Raw genomic sequence first — 24,705 nt, 5'->3', positions numbered from 1 at the left:
CCCTGGGGTTTTTTTTTTTTTTTTTTGGTTTGTGAATTTTTTTGTTTGTCATGGAAATGGAAGAGTAGAATATCAATATATTTCAGGTTAGTATTGTAATGTCAAAAGTTAAAAAAAATTAAAATATTTCTTTTGTCCAGGCAAAAATTAGTAATGTCACAGGCCCCTTAGTATATACCTAAAATAGACTTCCTAATTTCTTCCAGCACGAAGACCCCAAATATCATCTGCTATCCTCTTACCTTTAGGTTCTGGTCATTAAACAATTTGTTCTGTTTTATATCTTAATGTTTTTCAGCCACCAGGTTGTAGATGCTACCATGATGCCAACCTGACTTCCTTAGGCAGACGACCTCATCATTGTGTGCTGGAACCTCACCTCCCCATAGCCCTGCCTCTCTAGGAAAAGACAGAAACAGGCTGGGAGTATGGATTGACCTATCACTGCCCATGCCCAGTGGAGAAGCAACTAAAAAGCCAGAACTCCCACCTTCTACACCCCATAGAGATCTTTGGTCCATACTCCCAGAAGGATAAAGAATAGAGAACCTTCCAATGGAGGGGATGGGATATGGCACTCTGGTGGTGGGAATTGTATGGAACTGTACCCCTCTTATTACACAATATTCAATCATTATTAAATCACTAATAAAACAAAAAGATTAAATAAAAATCTTTACACACACACACACACACACACACATAACCAAACTCGTAGAAAAGCATATTTTAAAATGTTTATGTTTCTCCTTCCCTCTCCCTGTCTTCTCTACACTATTCTAATTCTTCAATGAAAACCAATAGTAGTAGTTGGCTGTGTATTTTTCTAGAACTTTCCTTCTGCATATATACATATGAATACATGCATATGTAAACATACATTTACATATGCAAATTTCCTCCTGGTTTTTCTAAGCTGGCTCTCTTTTTTTTTTTCTTTCATCACAGCATTTAACACTTTCCAACATCCTATATAATTTATTTAGTATTTCTATTATGTACTGAACTTTTCCCATTAGAACAGTCTCTATGAAGGCAAGTGTATGTCTTTATTTTGCTCACTGATATTTTCAAATTCCTAGGATAATACGTTCATGGAGTATAAGCACATATAAAGAGTTGTAGATTGAATAAATAAATAATAAATAGGGTAGACATAGAGGGTAGTGAAACTATTCCTTATGATTCTTTAACAGTAGATGCATTTAAACAATGGAATATTATTTAGAGATAAAAGAAATGAACCATTGAGTTTCGAAGGGACATGAAGGAAACTTAAATGTATATTATTAAGTGACAGAAGGCAAGCTGAAAAGGTTATTTAGAAGTTACAGCATTTGATGTGATCTGGGGCCCATACTCAGCTTAGGAGCTTATGTGACCTCTGCATCCCTGTAGATCCGAGTTCACATTCTCTGGTCATGAGTAGGAATGTTCCAAGCTGCCCCAATATCAGGACCCATCTTCCTTAGATGTAGCATATAGTATGTTGTTCAGCCTCCCTTCAGAGGATGGGACATTTTCTACCTTTGTTGATCCAAGTTGAGGGCAAAGTCCTATGGGGGCCCACTAAGGGGTCTGTTTTGTTGTTCCTGATAGAGATGACCAGTAACAATGGAGAGAGGGACTTTTTCAAGGTCTAGGCCCCAGAACCCCACCCCACTAGAGAAAGAGAGAGGCAAGCTGGAAGTATGGATCGACCTGTCAACACCCATGTTCATTGGGGAAGCAATTATAGAAGCCAGACCTTCCACCTTCTGCATCCCACAATGACCTTGGGTCCATACTCCCAGAGGGTTAAAGAATAGGAAAACTATCAAGGAAGGGGACTTGATACGGAGTTCTGGTGGTGGGAACTGTGTGGAGTCGTATCCCTCTTATTCTATGGTTTTGTCAATGTTTCCTTTTTATAAATAAATAAAAATAAAAAAATAAAAGAAGTCATAGCGTTTGATGAAAAGATGTTCATCATCTTTTATTACCAAGGAAATGTAAATTGAAACCACAATGAGATATCACTTCACATTTGTGAGATTGACTATTATCCAAAAAATAATAATAATAATAAGAAACTGTAAGTGCTAGGCTGGGGACCAGTCTACTTGGTAAAGTACACACATAGATAAGAACCTGGGTTTGGGCCCCTAAGCACCATATAGGAGCACCATGCATGACAAACACTGTGGTGTCTTATCTGTCTCTCTCTCTCTTTTTTTATTGCTCAGCTCTGGCTTATGGTGGGGTGAGAAATTTTGTCTCTATTTTTTAAATTGCACTAATTTTTTTTAAAAACAAGAAATAATGGCATTTTATAATTTCTTATCAGTGTCAAGGTGGACAGGAAAAAATGTGGAGAGAGGAAACCAAAGGATTCAGTGTCCCTTGTTAGCTCTTTTTCATTCATCCCAAGTGGGGCTGCTAACATGAGAAATTAGACTGTCTGCTGTAGACAGACACAGACTTCTGTGAAAATGAACTGTAACACAAATAAGTGCCTGCCAAATGATCAAATAGGGCTGGGGAGATAACATAATGGCTATGCAAAAGATTTTCAGGCCTGAGGCTCGGAGGCCCCAGGTTCAATCTCTAGCATCACCATAAGCCAGAGCCGAGCAATGTTCTGATCTCTTTCTCTGTGTCTCTCTATATTAACCTGTCATTAAAATAAAATAAAGTTATGAAAGACAGAAACCTAAATAATCAACTTATTTGGGGCCAGGTGGTGGTGCACTTGGTTGAGCACATGTTACAATGTGTAAGGACTGGAGTTTGAGCCCCGAGACCCTACCTGCAGGTAGGGTCTTTGCGACTGGTGAAGCAGTGCTGCAGTTGTCTGTCTGTCTTCTTCTCTGTCTCCCCCTTCCCTCTCATTTTCTGACTGTCTATATCCAATAAATAAATAAAGATAATAAAAAGAATTTTTAAAATCCACTTATTTAAAAAAAAATCAAATAACTGGACTCCTGATTGCCACCATGTATATGATTTTGGGAGAACATTTAGATGATGGGATTTCCCAACACCTGAAGTTTGGATGGTTGTTGCGAAGCAAAAAGAGGAGATTCTCTTTGCTGTCCTCTCTGTTGTATCAAAACCTTTTTAACTAGCCATGTAATCTCTTCAGTTTCCTGGCTACCAGCTCGTCATCATCAATAGCACTCAGAAGTATGCATTTGCTCAGTTTTTAAGTGAGATCTGATGATATCTGGGAACCATTTAGTTTCTCTGCAGGGCATGTACTGCCAGTTTCATAAGAGGAGTAAGCAGAAAAATAACATTCATGTTCATGAAAGGTGGTTTGTGGCAAACTGGATTGGAAGGTACTTTCTGCCAGGAGCAAATGCTCAGAGGCTTGGGAGCATTTTATACAGAGCTGTGCTTTATGGAGCAAAGACAGTTCCCAAACAACAATACCAGGTTACTTATCATAATTTGAGTCTGAGCATCTGGAACAAAAGGCTAATCCTCTATAAATAGGAGTACAGTGCCTCACAGCCTTCTGTTTCAAAACAGAATGTTTAAAATATACTTAAGGCTTTGAAAGCACCACAGCAAACTACTTCTGCTCTTAAGTCACTTTTTATTTTCCTCCTCCTTTTAATGTGAGGTCCTTCAGAGGGAGACACACTACAGTGCCGCTTCATTTATCTTTGCTCCTTTTGTGCATTCACTTTTGCTTCTGCTTTATTGGCAAGGTCTTTCTAGAGGCACAGGGAATGTCCTCTAGACTGATTCCAAAGATGGACACCATCTTAGGGGAACTGACTATTTCATGAGTTTGGACAAGTCATCTCTTTTGTGGATAAATAACCTCTCCTGGATTTCTGTACAAAAAAATAAAAGCCGCCCAGTATGCACACATGCTACCAGTTTTACTTTGTATTTTTTTCCTATGTAGGTGAAGATACATATACTCAGAGAAAATTATTTTCTTATAGAATTACTCATAGAAAATTATCATGTAAACCCAGATGCAGATTAGTAATGCAACATTTGTCTGACAGCATGGCCAGGGCATTAAAGGATTACTTAAATGAAGGTTTAAAGAAAATAGAGGAGTCAGGCCTTGGTGCACTGGGTTATCAAGTGCACACTGTATGAAGTGCAAGGACGGGATTGGCTCCCCACCTGCAAGGGAGATGCTTCACCAGAGGTGAGCAGGCCTGCAGGTGTCTATCTTCTCTTTATTTTTTATTTTATGTTTTTATTATCTTTATTTATTGGATAGATAGTCAGAAATCTAGAGGGAAAGGGGACACAGAGAGGAAGAGAGACAGACCTGCAGCACTACTTCACCACTCGAAAACCTTTTCCCCTGCAAATGGGGGCTAGGGCTTGAACCTGGGTCCTTGTGCATTGTAACATGTGCGCTCAACCAGATGAGCCACCATGTGACCTGTGTCTATCTTTCTCTCTCCTTCACTATCTTTCTCTCTCCCTTTCTATCTCCCTTCCCCTCTCAATTTCTCTCTGTCCTATCCAATAAAATGAAAAGAAAAAAAAATGGCCACCAGGAGCAGTGGATTCATAGTGCTGGCACTGAGCTCCAGTGACAATCCTGGAGGCAAAAAAAAAAAAAAAAAGAAACAATTTTTTTTAAAGAAGCAGGAACCTTTGAAAATGTGAATAATGATTAATCAAGTGATCTGAGTTTGTCTAGTGAAACTTTGCTATAGTTGATGTGGTAAAATTAAGTGTATAGCATTCTTGTCAATGATTGGTGGTTTCTCGAACATCTGATCACCCCTGGCTGGGGACAAACAAGGGCAAAGCTGACACTAACTCAGTAGAGCAGCCTGGGGGGCCTTCTCAAAAACAATTTGTAGATCTTCTTTTAGCCATATGGTTTGATTGTTGGGGGGTATTATTTCAGATGAATAAACTTGAATTTAAAAGGCAGGAGAACCCAGCTGACACTGAATCTGCCTGCTTTCAACTAAAATTCACTTTGTAAGGATGGGAACTGGCAAACAGAGAGTCCACGATAAATTCTAAAATGCTGGGCTGGCAAAATAGCTCACTTGGATAGTGCGCCGCTTTGCCATACAGGCAACAAAGATTCAAACCCAGATGCTACTGCATTGCAGGAAGCATCAGAGCTGTGGTTTCTCCCCCCACCTCTCTGTCTACCTAAAGAATAAATCCTTGGGACCAGGTAGTGGCGCACCTAGTTAAGCGTACACACTACAGTGCACAAGGACCCAGGTTCAAGTCCCTGGTCCCTACCTGCAAGGGGACAGGGAAGTTTCACGAGTGGTGAAGCAGGGCTGCGGGTTCTCTCTGTCTCCTCTTTCTCCCCCTCTCCTCTCAATTTCTCTATCTCTATCCAATAAAAAAATAAATAAAAATACTAAAATATATATTTATATAAAAAAGAATGAATTCTTAAGTGCCAAGAAGAATTTGCTAGAAAAGTTTTGGGTCCTGACCCAATGAGTCATCTCAGAGCAATGAGACTCAAGGGAATTTGTGACACCTTTGCTATATGCTGCTTTTCTCTCTCAGATGGTAAAGAATAGCTTTAATATTTTTATTAGTCTCCCAGTCTTACAACTCTCCTTGTGGAAAAATGATTAAGTCAACCTATTAAGAAAAAAAGACAAAAACCTTCCCATAACCATGAAGTGAATAACTGACATTGTAATCATCACCAAACAGGTGAGGACTGATGGAGGCTTTCCCCTTGGACCACTGCAACATCAGGTTGCACTTGACTTCCTATCATATGTCAATAGTAAGCTTTGTTTCTAATTAATTCTGAAGCCAACACTTTCTTCTTGATACTTACAATCACCTTTTATTTTTGTATATTTTTTGTATCCATTCATATCTAGAAAATTCAACTCAGGAGGGTCTATATTAGGAGGCTGACATTACTAGTTTACAGATGAGCTTTCTGCAAGTCAGACTGGCTCCTACACTACAGATGGGATGTATTTTCACCCAGTCAGGAAATACTTCAAAGCAAACCAAAGCAGCATTGATGGGTGCTTTTAAGCTTTTCTACCATCTTTTGTAGAATGCCAGTGATGGGCTGGATTATCAAGGATTTATTTCAACATTGTGCATTTTTTTAAACCTCTAATCATTTTTTGTTCACAAATGAATACCAGTGATTTGTATTTTCAAAATGCTTTTTGGCAAATGAACTAAATTCCTTTGGTTTTGTATGTAATTTCAATCAGGCAGTGGTGTTGGGCAGTTACTGTCTGTAGAGGCTCACAAGGGCCAGGAGAGAATTACTGGCCTTGCAAAAGCAGGCACTTTCATATTCCAAGTGACCTGGGAATATTCTCAATGAGACCTGGGGTTTGAAGGTATTTTCTGAATTATGATAACTTATACTATCTTTTTATGCTCTAGGGACTGCCCTGGTGTGATCAATATGCAATAGGAATATGGGAGGCTGGATTAAAAACTTGATTTATTTATTTTTACTATAAAACTGCTCAATTCTGGTTTATGGTAGCACAGGGGAATGAAACAGGAAATTCAGAGTCACAGTCATGAAAGTCTTTAGCATAATAACCACTATGATATCTCCCTAAACCTCAGGATCCTTTTGTGACCTAACTCAACTCATACCAGTTCTGCTCTACAGAGATCAGGAAGGTTCCTTGTTGCTATGCTTCACATTGGTTTGATCTCACTTTCCCTCGCCAGGAGATTTGGTTTAGCCCTTGCTAGTTTTCGCATTATTCCCTTCTCCCCGCCCCCTACCCTACGTACTTCCTGAGTTTCTGTGGCAGCTGCAGGAGGAGAAGGATGGAGGATAGATCTGTGTGGTGATTAGTTTAAGAGTCCCTCTCTGCCGCCGGAGAAGGATGGAGGAGCACATTGCCCGCTCCTAAATAAAGATTAAACTGCATTCTCAGCTCAGCCTTGTGTCTCTGGTCATCTCTGTTACCCACCTGTGAAGCCAACCCGGCGAAAACAACAGTTCCTGTTCATTTAACATGTTCTATTCCTGAAGTATTAGCTAAAACCCTGTGAGTTTGATGCTTCTATAAGTTAAACTGAAACAATTAAAATACTACAATGCAGGGACTTGCCCATTCTCCAAAGGAAGGGAGGCTAGGTCAGTCTACCCTACCACTCAAGAAAGACTGGCTCTGAAATTGAGTGCAGCCTAGAATGTTCCTAGCTGTGACAGTGAACTGTGAATTCAGACTGACAGGAATGTAAAGGTTCCATAGGCTCCTGTGCTAAATATGAATAGATATGGGCCCTACATCAGGTCAATGGGGTAAGCAGTTATGACATATATATATATATATATATACTTTCCTCATGCTTGGGAGCTGCTCTCTGCCCTAATCCAGATGTCTAGTCCTATTCTCAACTCTGACAACATCTTCTCAGACAATATTTTTAGTCCACCTGCATGTGAACTATCAGGCTAGGCCAAAAATTACTAAAGTCATGGGCCCCTTGGAACATACCTAAAATAGACTTCCTAGATTCTTCCCACCCAAAGACCCCTAATTTTATCTGCTCTATTCCTTCCTTTGGGTTCATATTCATTAAACAGTTTGTCTTGTTTTACATCTTAATGCTTTTCAGACACCTAGTTGCAGATGCTACCATGATGCATCCTGACTTCCCTGGGCAGATGACCTCACATGTGTCCTGGAACCTCACCTCCCCAGAGTCCTGCCCCACCAGGGAAAGAGAAACAGGCTGGCGGTATGGATCAACCTGCCAATGTCCCTGTTCAGTGGAGAAGCAACTTAGAGGCCAGACCTTCCACCTTCTGCTCCTATAAAGACCTTTGGTCCATACTCTCAGAGGGATAAAGAATAAGGAAGTTTCCAATGGAGGAGATGGGACATGGAACTCTGGTGGTGGGAACTGTATGGAATTGTACTCCTGTTATCTTACAATCTTGTTAATCATTATTATATCACTAATAAAAATTTTAAAAAGAAATTAAAATATCAGATTTTTATATGCTGCAAATTAATACTGGAAGACTTCTTTAAAGGGTTATCTGTCATGTTCAGAACAAGTCTACATCACCAGTATAGAAATATTCTCAACACTTTTTTGTCATTGTGCTTATTTCCTGCTAGTTATTTGTCTTTCTGGCTTTAAATGCTGTGGAAATATTTTTCTGTTTATTTTCACTCAGCACTGATTTATGGTGGTGTTGGGGATTAAACCTGGGACATTAGAGCCTCAGGCACTAAAGTCTTTTGCATAATCAACCCACTATGAGAGTGGTTTTGAGTGGTCTCTTTCCTTTGATTCTTGCTTACTTAGCACAATTCAGAAAGAATGAGCAAAATGTCTCTTACACACCAACAACACATTAAGCATAACACAATTCTGAAGACCAAATCTTTCTTCATAAATTTTTTGGGGAAAGACATGTGGTACTGTTAAACTGAGTGAACTCATGACAAGAAAACTGTGTTTGCAGAGGACTGCTGGCTTTTCCCTGATGGTTTATAGAGTGAAATAATAACATTGCGTCCTCGGCAGCCACAGCAGGCTTTGCTCAGTGAATGTCTTTACACTGAGTCATATAAACCTTCCTTCCCTCACATCCATGTCTCTGCAAGGAATTTCTCAGGAACTTCCAGGAAAGTACAAAAGTATGAATTAGTCAGCAAATGTCAATCAAAAACAAACAAACAAACACACTCAGTTCTAGGACATTACTGGTAGGAAATATCAGTATCAAAAGAAATTTTCTGTCTTTTTTTAAGTAAAAATGGTGAATTCTCTAACCATTTTAGAAAAAGGCCTAGATCACCTATTTAACTGCTAGATTCCCAAAATAGCTCCAGGATTGGTAAGAAATGTGTATTTTTTGACACCTAGATTGCTTAATAGTAGCTTTGTAGAACTTTATGTTTTCAAATGACAAAAATTCACTGTATAACATATCTTTAATGCTGTAGGTTAAATTTAAAATCAAACAAAAATTATTTCAGCAGATGGCAATATATCTGACCTTATATTTACTATAGACTTCCTCAATCTGGGAATTCGTTTAATCACTTATATTAAATTTCTGAACTGGTACCCTGAATAGTGAAACAGACCATTATAAACAGTTTGCAGTAGTTAAGTTTTGTGGATTTTAGCTACTTTTAAACCCTACTATACACACAGCACCACTTTCATAAGTGTTGATGATTGCATAAAAGGAACATCTCAATGATCCATGCTGCTCCTTTGTACAAGTGAGTGGGTGGGAAATGCTTTGGGATGGATTCCTATCCCAGAGACCATTTTGTTGACTTAAAGCCCCCTTTCAAGTTTGTTTGCTGTTTTTTCAATCAACTTAGGGCAGAAGACCAGAAACAATCTATCTTGTGGTTCTAAGATAAATTTAGGTGCACCTAAATAAACTCAAGGGAAGATCACGAATATGATAGGACTTTTTTTTTTTTTTTCATTTAAACACATCAATTAGAAGAAAGAAAATTTCAAAAAAGACTTTATTCTATAAGAGATTCAGAAAAGGACATGGCTGTTTATGTGATTTGAGTTTTTCTTTTTTTCTAGTAATTCCTGGGGTGTCTAGAGAACTTACCTTCAATAGTGCACTGGTCAGGGGCTGGAATCTTCTTTGCAATTTGCACCGCATAAGCTTTTACTTTGCTGAAGTTTTCCTTTACATGCAGGTAGAGCTTATCGTGGTATTCTGTGGGACTTGAAGTCACCTCTGGAATTTCTTCCTCATCGTTTTCTTTAGCCATTTCTGGCAAATCCTCAGATTCTATATGTATAACACTTGGATGTGAAACTGAAGGATTTCCCAGCTGTGACCTATGAGTCTTACCATCTGACTGGTCATGCCCTTGGCCACTTGGGTCTATTTCTGAAAGTGAGATGCTGGCAGGTGTAACGCTGCTCTCAACAGCTTCCCCATCATCTGATCTTGCACCTCTGGTAAGCAGAGTGTGCAAAGCCATGCTTTTTGACCTACAAGACAAAAATGAAGGGAAACTAAGGCAAGGGAGCATGCTGAGCTAGCATCCATGATAAGGAAAAGAAAGAATAACACAGGGGCTCTCTTTAAAATGAGAACAGTAAATGTTTATTGAAAAAAAATGAAAGAAAGAAAAAAAAAAGGAAAGAATAACACAGGTACACAAAGTTACTTCCTCAAGAGTGTGACAGCAAACACTAGTCACAGGTTTGCTGATACATAGGCCACCAAGTCATGCAGTAAATTAAACTTCTGAAAATCTAGGTCATGTCCAAACACAAAGGTTTAAAATTCATTATTATGGCAAAATTAACTGTAATAATGAATGAAGAAATTTACATGGTTATTTTTTTACTTTTCCTTCTGTATTTTCATCAGAAATTAAAAAATTGTCTTTCTTGATATCAGCATATCTATATTTTAAAAGTGCTTTTAGATAAGTTTGCTTTCTACTTGTAGTCTTCCATTAAAATAGCAAGTGGCTCTGCATAATAGAAGCACTGTGACTGACATTTTATTCAGTAAAGGAAGGAGCTGTGAGTAGCTATAGGTAAAAGAGTCTTAAACCCCATTCTATAACAATGTGATTATAAACAGCACATGCTAAAGAAAAAAAGAACCCAAAATTTGTACCGGTTAAATCGAATGTCTTTTCTTTCTTCCTTAGAAATGTGACCCAAACTGTATCTTCTGATAGAAGCAGGAGTATTGCTTCCAGCATTTATTTTGTCTTCAAAAGCCTGTATTTTAATTTGGAGCTTTCCATGGTCTTCACTGTCAGTTACAGTGAGCTTGGTTTCTTTCAGCTTTTCAGGGATATCGGTTTCAGTGCTGGGTTTTCTCCTACAGAGATAAAAATTATGGCATTACATGCTGGTCACAGATACCCTTCATGACAGTGCTTCCACTGAGCTGCCTTACTCAAAACTAAAAGTTTTACTGGATAACATTCTATGAGTCATGTAGCAAGTATATATTGAGTAACTACTATGGGCATAGATCTTTGAATATCTGTTTTGAGAGCTTATTTTGCCAGAAATTTAGGAACACTGCTGGTCACGCCTGCTATGTTGATCTGAAATTCAGTACATAGAAATGAAAACTAGGTTGGGGACACAACATAATGACTTTGCAAAAGACTTTCATGCCTGAGATTCTGAGGTCACCAGGTTTAATCTCCATCCTGGCCTTCCTAGACAGATGACTACATGGTGAAGTGTCCAGAAACTTTATCCCTCCAAAGCCCTACCCTACTAGGGAAAGATTAAGGACAGAGCAGGTCTGTCTGGGAGTATAGACCAGCCATGTTTCCGTAGGAAGCAGCTACAGAAGGGCAGAACTCAGTCCTTCAGCACCCCAAAAAGAATTTTGGGTTCCATACTCCCAGAGGGGGCAATGTTGAGGTCAGAAATGACAGGAAGTACCTGACATTGCTGCACAGGAAATGGGAGTGGTAATAGGTGTGGGTGTGGTTTAGGAAGAAGGTGAAGGTGGGGTTTGGATGTATGTATGTATTTATTTGTTTGTTTATTTTAATTTTTATTTATAAAATGGCAATATTGACAAGACAATAAGAGAGGCACAACTCCACATAATCCCACCACCAGAACTCCATATCCAATCCCCTCCCTTGATAGGTTTCCCAGCGTTTGGATGTTTATAAGCTAGACCTCTGGGCATGGCGAGCTCGCTCTCTCTCTGCCTAGGTGAGACTTTCATGATGTGATAAAGGCTCTCAGGCTACCTTTCTCTTTCTCTTTCTTCCTTCCTTTCTCTCTCTTTTGGTCCACGTGTGCTCCAATATGTGGACCTTCTCAATTTTCCTGAATAAAGTTAAAATTCCTGAAAAATATACTTTCTCCTCACTTCTTTGTTGGGATTATGTGTGATGAACCTTAAATATGTGGGGGAAAAAACTAAGTCCGAATTTCCCCCTAGTACAAGGTGTCTCTGGAGTAGGTCATCAGGAAAATGCCAAGACACCCAACGAAACCTGAGTTTTAGATCATTTGAAATGATCATTTTAATAGAGGTCTATCCTGGGAAAATAACATAATGGTTATGTAAAGGACTTTTATGTCCAAGGTTCTGAAGTCCCAGATTTAATTCTCTGCACTATCATAAACTAGAGCTGTGCTCTTTTATTAAAAAGAAAGGAAGGAAGGAAGGAAAAGGAAAAAAAGGTTTATTCCTAATGGGGCGTACTAAAAATGTATTATCCTATACTCAAAACTGTTTGTTCTTTATCTGTAGTTTATCTGGATGGCTGTCAAATCTGACAGCCCAACTCAGGGGACAGGGACAGCCTTGACGAACTTGTTCTTTCCTCAACTTGCATGTCTCCCTACCCCCCCCCCCAAAAAAAAAACCCACTCAAGGTTGACCAGATGCTTATGAGCCACTGGTGACATTTCCTGACTCCTAGAGGTAAGGAGAAGGACAGTGATGCCTGGTAAGTTCCATATGTGGAGAGAAGCTAAGACAAAAGTCAGAGTAAAGTGATAGGTTGACACAGGACCACATATAAGTGAATAAGTAAAAGAAACTCTCTTCAGATCTTTAGATGCAAGGCTGATTGAGTTTGCTAATCAGTAGAATTCTAACCACAAGCTGGGGAGATGGCTCACTGATAGAACATAGGATTTGAATGCATGAGGTCTAAGATTTGATTCCTAGTCTCTCTACTGCAATAAATAAATCTTAAAAATAAAGAAATTCTCACCATAAATATTTTCTCTTTTTTAAATTTCTTTTATCTTTACTTGTTGGATAAAGACATTCAGAAATCAAGAGGGTAAGAGGTGATGTAGAGGAAGAAAGAAAGAGACATACCTGCAGCACTGCTTCACCACTTGCAAAGCTTTCTCCCTGCAGGTGGGGACTGAGGGTCCTTGTGCATTGTGACATGTGTGCTCAACCAGGTGCACCACCACTCAGCCCCCACAAAGGCTTTCTTTACAACCTTCCTTGTCTTTATGATTCAGAGACATGTATGACATAGGAGATACAAGGCCAAGTGACCATGAAAAATCCCCAGGCAGCCAAAAGTAGCAAGATGAATCCAAGAACTTTCTGTCACTAGCTATCAACCCATCTGGAATTTTTTTTTTTTTTTTTTTTGCCTCTAGGATTATCACTGGGGCTCAGTGCCTGCACTATGAATCCACCGCTCCTGGAGGCCATTTCCCCCATTTTGTTGCCTCTGTTGTTATTGTTGTTGTTATTATTGCTGTTCTTATTGTTGGATAGGACAGAGAGAAATCCAGAGAAGAGGGGAAGACAGAGAAGGGGAGAGAAAGACAGACACCTGCAGACCTGCTTTATTGCTTGTGAACCAAGCCCTCTGTAGGTGGGGAGCCCGAATCAAACCGGAATCTTTACACGGGTCCTTGTGCTTTGTGCCACGTGCACTTAATCCGCTGTGCTGCCCCCCTCCACCCCCCACCTGGAGTTTTGTTGGCTAGAGGTTAGGACAAGTTTTCTGTCTCATTAGTTTTGAAGTCAGGAAATGGTAGGTGGAAGTCTGAGTTTATAATAACCATTCCTACTTCTTAATTCAATCTCTTAGCCTTTAAATTTAGGATAAAAGGGTAGGAGAAAATTTGCTCTAAAATAGAACTTTTAAAAAACTGACCTTTCCTTGTCTGCTAGGCAAGGAATGCATCAGGGATGTGAGAGGTAGGGTGAAACCCTTGGTTCTTTGCTTTACTGGGGGCTTGGAGGGGTGGGTGGGGAGCTGAGCTCAAGAAGGGGTTGTTATTTCTTTTCTCTTTGTCACTTCTCACTCCAGAGGTAATTCTAAAGAAATCTTTGTCAGAGTTCTATAATGCTTTAAATATTAACTTGGCTGTAACTCAATTCACCACATTATAAGAAGCTCAGATGATTTCCCGTCTGAATGGTTTCTGGTCGCTGTTGCCAAAGTAAAGATTTTAAAAGTTCCTCTAGGGAAGCCAGGAGAGGCCTAATTACCTCCCTCTGTGTGAGCGGACTCCCCTTAGAAGAGAATTTGCCCCGGGGCACAGCTCACTAAGCAGGAGATGGGACAAAAACTGGCAGGGCCCAGATCTGGAGGTCTTTCTTCCTGGCTCTCTGAATCAAAGAAAAGTAGTATTAGGTAATGTTCGATGAGGTTGGGTGAGCTCCTACAGACACATGCTCCTAAGGAGTGGGACTTGGTAGAAGTGGCAGTGGAGAGCCCAGCGCAGCAAATCCACATCAGTCCTCAGTCCTCAGAGTGCTCTGCTTCTTTCTCCTCAGCAGTTTCTTGGTTTAGAGATCAGCACAATAAGTGACAGAGATTCCCCAGCTGCAGGGACTGCGATCAGTAATTCTGTGGAGCAGCTCCAGCTTAATCTTACAAAGAGGGTGACCGCAAGTCTAGGGCCCCAGGCATGGGACTCTACCTCTCAGTCTCCATCTGACTCTATGCCCACTTTTCATGCACAGGTGCAATCAGTGATATGCATCCTCAGTTTGCAAAAAGGGCGAGGAACATTCAAATGCTGAAATCCTGGTGGCTCCAACCAGATTGGACATTTGGCACGAGAAGAAGGTGGCTTGTGCAAGTGATTGCACTCTTGGAAGATGAGTTTCTCCTACTCAAAGGGCCACATAAACCCTCTGATCAGAGAGGGCAGAACAACCCTCACCTAAAGCATGCGACTGGAGGGAGACCCCAACCCTACCGTGTAAGCACAGGAAAGACTCAATACACAAATGGATGATTAAGAACAATCTCTGAAGGGAGTCGGGCTGTAGCGCAGCGGGTTAAGCACAGGTGGCGCAAAGCACAAGGACCGGCATAAGGATCCTGGTTCGAACCCCGGCTCCCCACCTGCAGGGGAGTCGCTTCACAGGTGGTGAAGCAGGTCTGCAGGTGTCTATCTTTCTCTCCTCTTCTCTGTCTTCCCCTCCTCTCTCCATTTCTCTCTGTCCTATCCAACAATGACAACAACAATAATAACTACAACAATAAAAACAACAACAAGGGCAACAAAAGGGAATAAATAAAATTTAAAAAAATAATAATAATAAAACAATCTCTGCTTTAAGTAGGACTTCTATTCAATCACAAGCATAGAGAATTCCCTCAGTGAGAATCAAAGCTTAACACCCCTAATTATAGAAGTGCCCACTCCAACAGAGACACCGTGCATCGTGGTCACTTTTTATTCTGCTGGGAATTGAAGGACACACAGAGAGGACCAGTAAACAGGCCCCTCATTCCAGCTACTCAAAGTGGAGCCTTGTAGTCAACATCCTCTCCAATGGGAAATGCAGACTCTTGAGCTCTCTCTACTTACAGCTGGAGACACTGAGGTGCAGGTACCGAGAAGCTGAAGGCTAGCAGGTAAACCCAGCATTACTCCCACACATCTGCCCCATCACTGCCTTCACCCTCCTGCCTCCGTCCTCAGGTCACATCTGAATCTACCTCAGGGGTACCTATTTTGGGGTGGTGATAACCAACAGAGAGCACCTGAATAACTCTGGACAGTGTCCTGTGGGAACAGATGGCCAGAAGTGTCACATACCACCGAGTAGTCCTCACAGCCACCTGAAAGTAGATTCTTGTAACTCCTGTAACTCAAACTGTAATAGTATTCAAAACGTGGGAGATGTCTGGGTGCAGTAACTTCGTAGCTCAGGTACAAGAGCATCCAGGGACTCAAATAGCACATAACTAGGCCCTCAGGGTAGCAGTGTCAGCTGTTACCTTCCCAGGAGGGGCTGTCAGCGTCCACCCCTCACTAGAGTCTCACAGGGCACTTCTGTTTTGGAAGCTAACACTCTGGGGTGCCAAGTGAAATGTAGAGTCTAGCCATAAATGTTAGCTTCCTTTTTGATGTGACTTGTACTTTGACACTTTGACTCAGGAGCTCACAAGCCTAACAGGGCTGCCCTGCCTGCCCTCTCTTCCTTTTGTCCACAATGAAAGAGCCAGCCCTGAGGGGTGGGGGGTTCCTCTCACTCAATTTCAGTCTCCAAAGGTGATAATGAGATCTCCTACCTCTACCTCTTGCTGATAAGCAAATTCCTAGAATACCTTTACAGACCTTCATGTCCCATAACTGTGGCTTTAGGGGAAGACAAATGAGCACCAGATGGAGTTTAAATGGGACCACATGTTGGCCATAACCTTCTTAGGAAGAAGGGAGCAAAATCCAAGGCTTTCCTCCCTCCTTTCCCTACACTTTCTTTCTCACAGCCATAGCTTCCCACTACAAAAGCTATCGCCCATTCCTTTGATAACACTCACCACTTTGGTCATCTCCTCAAGAGTGAAAAATATCTACTTGATTTCTCCAAAACTCTGGTCATCTTCCAAAGCAAGGGGAGCACAAAAACAAACAAACAAAAAAACCCAGCACCTCATGTTTTTAATTATCACCTTGAACCTCCTCATAAGCATCCCCCCCTCCCTTTCCCCTCACTAACACTTGCTCTCAACAAATCCATTTCTCTTTGGATAGACACATATTGCCTTAAAAAGTGAGATTTAATTTAATTTAATTTATTTACTTTATCAGAGCACTGCTCAGCTCTGGCTTATGGTGGTGCTGGGGGTTGAACATGGAATCTTAGAGTCTCAGGCACAACAGTCTTTTTGCATAACCATTATGCTATCTCCCCAGTCCAAATGAGAATTCTTATTAACACATAGACTATGGGTATCCACTAATTCCAGATGGGGGGGGGTGCAAAGGAAGTAGTAAGCTAACACTTTGTGCAGGACTGTGGGTGGGGAAGGATGAAGAGGGAGTGTGTGTGGGGGGGAATCACCTTAGCAAGTGAGTGGGGAGACCTTGTACTGAGTGGTGCCAAACTGGAATTCTGGGGGAAGAGAAAGGCTGGTCTGGGGAGGGGTGGGGGATACCACTTTGGGGAGGAGTAGCCAAAAGTCACCCTGAACGTTCTTTAAAGACTGCTGTAAACTATTTATGGGGACCTGTGAATGCTAAATCTCATTCACCTATAACTTGATCCCCATTGGGATAGGCTAAAGGAAGGAAAGAAGGAAACAGTTCAAGCTGCTGTCTGGGTATTCACACTGTTGCATCGCTATAAACTCCCAACACTCGACCTGAGATAGGAGGAGAGCCCAGGGAAAAGACTGTACTCAGTGCTCACCTGATCCCAAGAATTGCTCCTTTATTCTGTAATGGGAGGCTTTTGTAATTCTGATCCATATTAAAAGATTGGTAAGAATTAGGGGCCAGGCAGTGGTACACCCAGTTAAATGCACATATTATCAAGCTCAAGGACCCAGGTTTGAGACCCTGCTCTCCACCTACAGGGGTAATGCTTCATGAGTGCTGAAGCAGGTCTTCAGGTCTATGTCTCTCTCTACCTCATCCTCCCCTCTAAACTTCTCTCTGTCCTGCCAAATAAAATAGAAAGAAAAAAATTGGAAAAAAATTGCCACCTAGAGCAATGGATTCACAATGTGGGCACAGAGCCCAGCAATAACCCTGGTGGCAATTAAGAAGAAGAAGGAGGAGGAGGAGGAGGAGGAGGAGGAGGAGGAGGAGAAGAATTGAACAATACATCAGAGTAAAGTCCCTAGCACAGACTATTTGTTGTGTGTTAGGACCCAGTCAAGAGCTTGGCCATTGAGGGAGTTACGTGAAGTGAAATGAGTCAGAAGGATGAGATTAATGTTAGATGATTGCACCCATATGTGCAATATAAAGAAATGAAGCAGATGAACAGACACATCACAACAAAAAGAAACTCGTGGGCATTGATGACAAAACTGAGGTTACCAGAGGGGAAGAGAATGAGGAATAAGAAATAGGGTATGCAAGTGGGGGGACTGTTTCTGATGGATGGTGGTATTTGAAAACAAATAAAGCAGTATGGCTTTGACAGAGTGGATAAAGCATTGAACTCTCAAGCATGAGATCAAGAGTTCAATCCCCTGCATTGTATGTGCCAGCGAGATGTTCTGGTTCTCTCTTCCTCTTATAAACAAAGAAATATAGGGTGAGAACTTGTAATGGCATAAAATGAACCACCAGTGAAATAAAATTCTGAATGCAAAAAATGAAAAAAAATAATGCTTGGTTAAATCTGTAGGTGAAACCTTTGGCAAGTCATAGAGAACTTGGTTGTTTCTTGCAGGTTATGCTACAGACTCAAGAAAGAGCCATTTCTCCCAAGTTGCAGGCCAACGCTAGTGGGGCATGTACACAGCAGCAGTCATTCTGACGTGACTCCCAAGGTAGTCAGGGCAGGGATTCTAGGGGGAGAGACTGTACAAGGTCTCAATTTGTGAAGGGTTTTTGCAAGTCTTGCTACTTGGCTGCACAACAGAATCTTGGACTGACTCAAACCCCTAACTCTCAGTTGTAACCCTTTCTTTGCTGCTCATTGCACAGAACTCAGGATAAACCAAAACTCTGGGGCCATCCCAAAGTGTGTGTGTGTGGGGGGGGGTAGATTTCCTGGAGGCAGTGCACCAAGGCCATTATCTCCCTGTTCTGTTTTTCCTTCAATCTCCCCATAGACTGTTGTCTCCTTTCTTTGTCTTCATCACTATCTCAACCAAATACAGTTTTGTATCAGTCTGACTAGTTTTGACCATAATTTACATTTTCTTCTTTTTTGTTGTAGGCCTAATTCTTAAAAACAATGAATAAACATAAAATCTCACCACTGACAACTGTTTCTTTAACCAAGTCAGTTTGAGAAACTTACACATATATTTTTTTGAGAGAGACAGAAAAAGATACACATGCGTGCACACGCGCATACACACACACACACACACACACACACACACACACACACACGGCAGGTGGCAAAATATAAAGGAGTCCACAGCACTGAAGTGGTGGGCCAGGCTTTAGTCTGGGTTGTACACATGGAAAAGTAGCACACTAAGTGAACTATTTCACTGTTGCTAGTCACATAATTTGTGTTAAGACTTTTCCTTTTAAATTTGATTATTTATTTATTGGATAGAGACAGAAAGAAATCAAAAGGGAAAGGGGAGGGAGGGGCAGGAGGAAGGAAGGAAAGAGAGGGAGAGAGAGGGAGAGAGAGAGACATAGAGGGAGAGAGAGAGAGAGAGAGCCCGCTGTAGCCCTGCTTCACCTCTTGTGAAACATCCCTCCTGTAGGTGGGGCCTGGGGGCTTGAAACTGTATTCCTGTGCATAGTAGCATGTGTGCTCAACCAGATGCACAACTACCCTGCCCCAAGACTTTTCTTATAAGCTCCCCCCTCCCCATAACTTTGATGGCTTTGAATACAGTTTGAAAACTGGATCTCAGGCTCTTCACCCACCATTAATAACCTGAGACCTGAGTCTGAATACAGATCTGTCCTTCTTTCCCTAGGTTTCCCCTTGGCCTTTTCCAATTGTTATTTTCTCTCTTTCTCCTGTTCCTCCTCTTCACTGCTCTCCCCTTTTCTTTCCACATTTCCATGCTTCAAAGTTTCTGTATCCAACTGGAACCCAAGATCACCTGTATTAAAACATCCCTAATTCTGATGGTGCCTAATGAGATCAACTTGCTAATCCAATGATCACTGGATGCTCAGCTTCTCACAGTTCTAGGAGCCACCCACCCCTTCCCCAGCTTCTCCTGCATCCTTGCAGGAAATATATCAATAGTTCAAGACTTGCCAGAGGTCATTCAGGGCTTGTTGGAGAGTGGGCCCACTGCCTGGGAAGTCCAGGCTGTTGTTTCCATAAAGTCCAATTGGGTCGACCCCAGGCTCTCCCCACTTTGGGTTGAGTCAACAGCAGGTTCCCCTGACCTCGTGAACTAATGATGGATGGCTTCTCCAGATAGGGGCTACCTTTCTGCACATGCCCCTCCTCTCCCCTTAAAACAAAGGCCATGAATTACTGTATATTGTGTTTGGCCAAACCTGAAAACCATCGCAAGTGTTCTGTTACTCAACTGCTCTCCTCCTCTCTCTCCTCTGAAGTGCCTGTAATTTACCCCCTGGGAAAATTGCATTGTGAGCTTATGATCAAACCTTGTACGGTAACTCTTCACTTGTGATCAAATAGTTTGTAGGTCAAAATGTGACTATGCATTGTGTTGCTTTGTGTTTGGTTTAATGACTGTCTTAACCTTCTCCCTGTGCAACGGGTATATCTGCTTGCTTTCTTCCTCATTAAATGAGTTGCCCCACTGAGGCTCTCCCAGAGCTGACTGCTTGTCTCTCTGAGTAGTTTGCCCTCATCATGTGGAGCCACCCCAGGACTCCCAGGAGTCCACTCTGACCCTTGCTTCCACTGGTCAGGGGGGTGGGGGATCCGGAAGGACAGCCTGCAAGGGCTCCCACAGTGAAGGAAGGCCTAGACCTTGCCCCATCTTGACACCTCTTTTCCAATTACAGATCAACTATATCCCTTCAACTTCTCCAGAATGAATTTCAAAATAAAAAAATGCTTTCATTGCCTGTCTTGACTTATTATCCAGAAATAAATATTCGTTCTAAAACACAGAAAGGGGCAATATACAGGTGTGTTTACCAGCTTCTTCTAATACAACCCACCCGATTAATTCAGACTCATTTGGCACAAAGCTTCCTGTCTGTTTCAGCCTGCCATTCTCTCCAGGATGCTAATTGCTTTTCTTTTGATATTGTAGTTTTGGCCTGCAGTCTACATACAATCTGGCCTCTTGGGTGATATGTTGGACTTGTAAATTAGATGACATCTATTTTGAATGCTATCATCTTTAATTTTCTTTCCAGATTTCTTCACTTATTCATTTCCCCTTTAATTGTAAAGATCAGACTTTACTGAGTGCTCCAGACAAAAGCATCGCTCTTTTTGTTTGCAGAGTTGAAGATTAAAGTGACTGCAGCTCCATGGCCACAACAAAGACTATTCAGGGAAAAGGCCTTAGCACAGAAGCCTTAGCAACTGTCCTGAGAGGATGAGCAGCTTGTACAAAAGGCTGGCTATACACCCCCTACACACACACACACACACACACACACACACACACACACACACACACACACACACACACCAGTGTTCCAAGATTCCCATTGAATAATTATAATCCTCAAAGAGACAGATGTGAAAGGGAGCTGGGAGAAGGATTCTGAATTAAAAGAGGTGAAGATAGCAGTGATATGTGAGTGATGGTGACTTTTTTTGTGTTTTCACTTTTAATTTCATGTTTTTCTTGGAAAACTCATAAAGGGAAGAGAAACTCCTATGTGTGCTCACACCTACAAACTCATACTTTAACACACCTTACTTCTTCCTGTTAACTAGGCATCTCCTAATCCCCTCTTTTCAGAGGGAAATTGCTGATGGCTAATTAGTTAAATTTTTCCTGAAGGATCACTTTTTACGCTACACTGTCTCATGTGCCTCCCCCCACTATACACACACACTTTTTTCCTGTATACAAGCTTTGACTCTCACAGAGGTTCACTGGCTTCATGCAAATTTGTGCTTGTAGAGGCACAGGGTGGGAGGGGGGTCTGGTCTGGGGGGTGGCAGACCTCCGCCGGAATATGTGTCTAAGCTTTCACCTCTGACACTCACTTCTGTGTCATCATTTGAACTCTCTCCACTGACCAGTGCCTGTGTGACCCTACCTGAGCCTGGGTCCTTCTGTCAAACAGGAGCTGGGGGTGCTCATGAGCAATGGCTCAGAATCTGAAAACACTCTGACTTTTTGAGGTCATGAAGACTTTAAAGTGACTTCCATTTAAAATAAAATAAGGTGAATGAACATTCTCTCAATTTGGCATGACTTCATTCGTTCATTCATTCATTTTTCAAAAGCTTCTTAAGAGTCCAGCTTTGGGCATGGAATCTACTCCCCCTCTTCAATTGAGGCTTCCTGAACTCTGCCCACAGTAGGCCTTCCCCAAGGATGACACTGATGCCTATTTGCTCCCCCCCCCACCTCTTTGATGGAGTCAGTGAGCTTTCTGATATAGAACCTCATCATATCCTGCCATGTACAAACCCACAACAGTCCCCATTAAAGTCTACAGAGCAAACCCCAAGCTCCTCAGAAAGGCATGTCAGATGCTCCCCACCCTTCAACCACATTCCCCAATGTCGCTCTCAAAATAACAAGTACCCCCGTCAGAAAGAATGACTTCTGCTCCAGAAAAGTGTTGGGTCCTTGCACAGGCTGCCCAGAAGATAGAATGGTAAGAGCTGATCCTCTTTCAAGGTTTGTTTCAAAATATCACCTGCTTTTGATCTCAGCTTCACATCCCTCTCCAGCCCAACCCATCACAGGGTTCCCCAAACTGCTTGACCCCACCTTGACTGCATTTATCTTCTCCATTGAATGGTGAGGAGCCTGGAGACATGAATGTGTTTTATGTGTGTCTTGCTTCTGGCAGAATGAGGGCACAAAGCCAGCATTATTTGTTTAGATAGCTTTTGAGTAAATGAATGAATTCTTTAGAACATCATTACTATTTTTTTTAATTGCCACCAAGGTTACCTCTGAGGCTCAGTACCAGTAGGACAAATCCACTGCTAGTGGCTTCCTGCCTGCCTGCCTTCCTTCCTTCCTTCCGTTTCTTTCTTTTCTTCCTTCCTTCTATTTCCATTTTGTTTGATAGGACAGAGAGAAACTGACAGGGTAGGAAGAGACAGAGGGGGATAGAAAGAAAGATATGTACAAACCTGCTTCACCACTTGTGAAGTTTCTTCCTGCAGGTGGAGAGTCTGGCCTTGAACCCGGGTCCTTGTGACTGATAATGTGTATTATGCTCAACCAGGTGCACCACTGCCCAACCCCCCCATTATTACTATTCTAAATAACAAAGATTTTAATAGGACCAATAAGAAGGGTTTGGGTGATGGTGTACTTAGTTGAGCGCACATGTTACCATGTGCAAGGATCTGAGCTCAAGTCCTCAGGCCTCACCTGCAGGAGAGAAACTTCACAAGTGGTGAAGCAGTGTTGCAGGTGTCTCTTTCTCACTCCTATCTCCCCGTTCTACCTCAGTTTCTCTCTGTCTCTATCCAATAAATGAATAAATAAAATGTTTTTAAAACAACTGAATGTTTAATAGGACCAGTAAGAATGAATAAAAAAGAGTTGGAAAAATAGCTCACTTGGATAGCGTGCTGCTTTGCCCTGTGTGAGACCCACGTTCCATTCCAGTGCCAACTTCATGGAAGGGAACTTCAGTGTTGTGGTTTCTTTCCCTCTCTCCCTGCCTCTTTGTCATGGCCTTTATATCTGAAATAGTGGAAGGGGGAGAAAAAGATATAAATAAAGAGAATGACTCACTGTGATTTTTTTTTCTTCTAAAGATTTGTATTTGGGGCCAGGTGGTGGTGCACCTGTGCTCAAATGATAATGTGCAAGGACCCAGGCTCTAGCCCCTGGTCCCCACTTGCAGGGGGAAAACTTCATGAGTGGTGAAGTAGGTCCTCTCAGTTTCTCTCTGACTATCCAATAATAAATAAGTAAAATATTTTTTAAAAATAAGGATGTGTACTTAAGGCAATGGAACACATTTTTGTAACGTGCAATTTTGTGTACTACATTCTTATTTGTCTATTACATTTTGTGCACTTTTCAGGAGGATATTCTGTCATCTTTCAGTCCCTCCCCCTCCCCACGGGCTCAGCCCTCTGCCCATGGTTATGGGGACTCTGCTCACCTGCCACCTCTGGCCTGAGTGTCCAGCTGTCGGGTGAGAAGCCTGGCAATGGAGGTGAAGCTGTTGCTCATGCGGAAGATGTCTCTGCTCTGCGGGCCCAGGATGGAGGAGAAAGTGTCGGTGAGGTTCTTAATCTCCAGCAAGAGAAGGTGGTGGAAGGAATGCTCCATGCTGGCCAGCTGGCTCACCAGGAACGGCAGGCAGCTCCTGGCTCTCTCCTGCCAGGACAAGGGGAAAGAGTTCACCTGGGGAGCAGCATGGCACCATCTCCAGTAATTAGAGATGGAGCCTCATAGAAGCTGGTTTCTGGGTATGCATGCAAAGCAGATGAAGTCACACAGAGATGGGTTCACACACACCTCCCATGTTTGCAAAGGATTATTTACAAGCGTCCCTATTTGTGAAGTGCCCACCATCAGATCAAAGAAGAAAATGAGACACATGTACAGCAAGCTACTATTCAGCTCTGAAAAAGAAGGAAATCTTGTCCTTTGTGTGAAAGTATGAATAAACTTGGAGGGCATTGGATTAAATGACATAAGCTAGACAGAGAAAGACAAGTGTCACTTAAGTGTAGAATTGAACAGAATTTTTTTTTTCTTTTTTACCAGAGCACTGCTCAGCTCTGACTTATGGTGGTGCAGAGGATTGAATCTGGGACTTTGGAGCCTCAGACATGATAGTCTCTTTGCATAACCATTATGCTATTTACCCCCTCCCTGAACAGAAAAATTTTAAAACTGAACTTAACTCAGAAAAAGAGAGTAGAGAGTAGAGAGGTGGTTGCCGCAGGCTAGGAATGAGGGAAGCAAGGAGAGGTCAGTCGAAGAGAACACGGAGAATAAGGTCTGAGAAGCTAATGTTCAACACCTTGATTGCAATGCACACTGTATTGTCTAAAGGACATTTAGCAATGGAGTCCATTTGAAATGTAAAAAATAAAAAATATGTGAGGTAGTGTCAGTGCTGACGAACTCAAGGAGGGGGCAGCTTTCTCAGTGTATACAAATATAAAGTCGTCGCCTTGGCCATTTTAAATAACATGTAGTTTTGCTTGTCCAGTAGACCTTGATAAAGAAAGAGGAAAAGAGAATAGTGAAGAAGAAAGACTCTGTTTTGAGGGGAAGTCAGAGTCCC

The 24,705-nt window shown here is 41.8% G+C and overlaps 1 protein-coding gene across 2 annotated transcripts in view; it reads right to left on the bottom strand.

Moving 5' to 3' along the window:
• Positions 1-24,705, bottom strand: part of VEPH1 (ventricular zone expressed PH domain containing 1) — a 227,620-nt gene that overhangs the window by 100,042 nt on the left and 102,873 nt on the right. For both annotated transcript variants that reach the window (XM_007521067.3, XM_060197602.1), the window contains 3 exons: positions 23,569-23,786; positions 10,577-10,786; positions 9,545-9,936 (listed from right to left, as the gene is read on the bottom strand). In XM_007521067.3, the coding sequence (XP_007521129.2) occupies positions 9,545-9,936; positions 10,577-10,786; positions 23,569-23,786 (820 nt within the window). The remainder of the gene's footprint in view (positions 1-9,544; positions 9,937-10,576; positions 10,787-23,568; positions 23,787-24,705) is intronic.

This window comes from Erinaceus europaeus, chromosome 9 (genome assembly GCF_950295315.1).
Source record: "Erinaceus europaeus chromosome 9, mEriEur2.1, whole genome shotgun sequence".
NCBI lineage: Eukaryota > Metazoa > Chordata > Mammalia > Eulipotyphla > Erinaceidae > Erinaceus > Erinaceus europaeus.
Note: the sequence above shows the minus strand (reverse complement) of the source record. Positions and strands in the feature narration are given on the sequence as shown.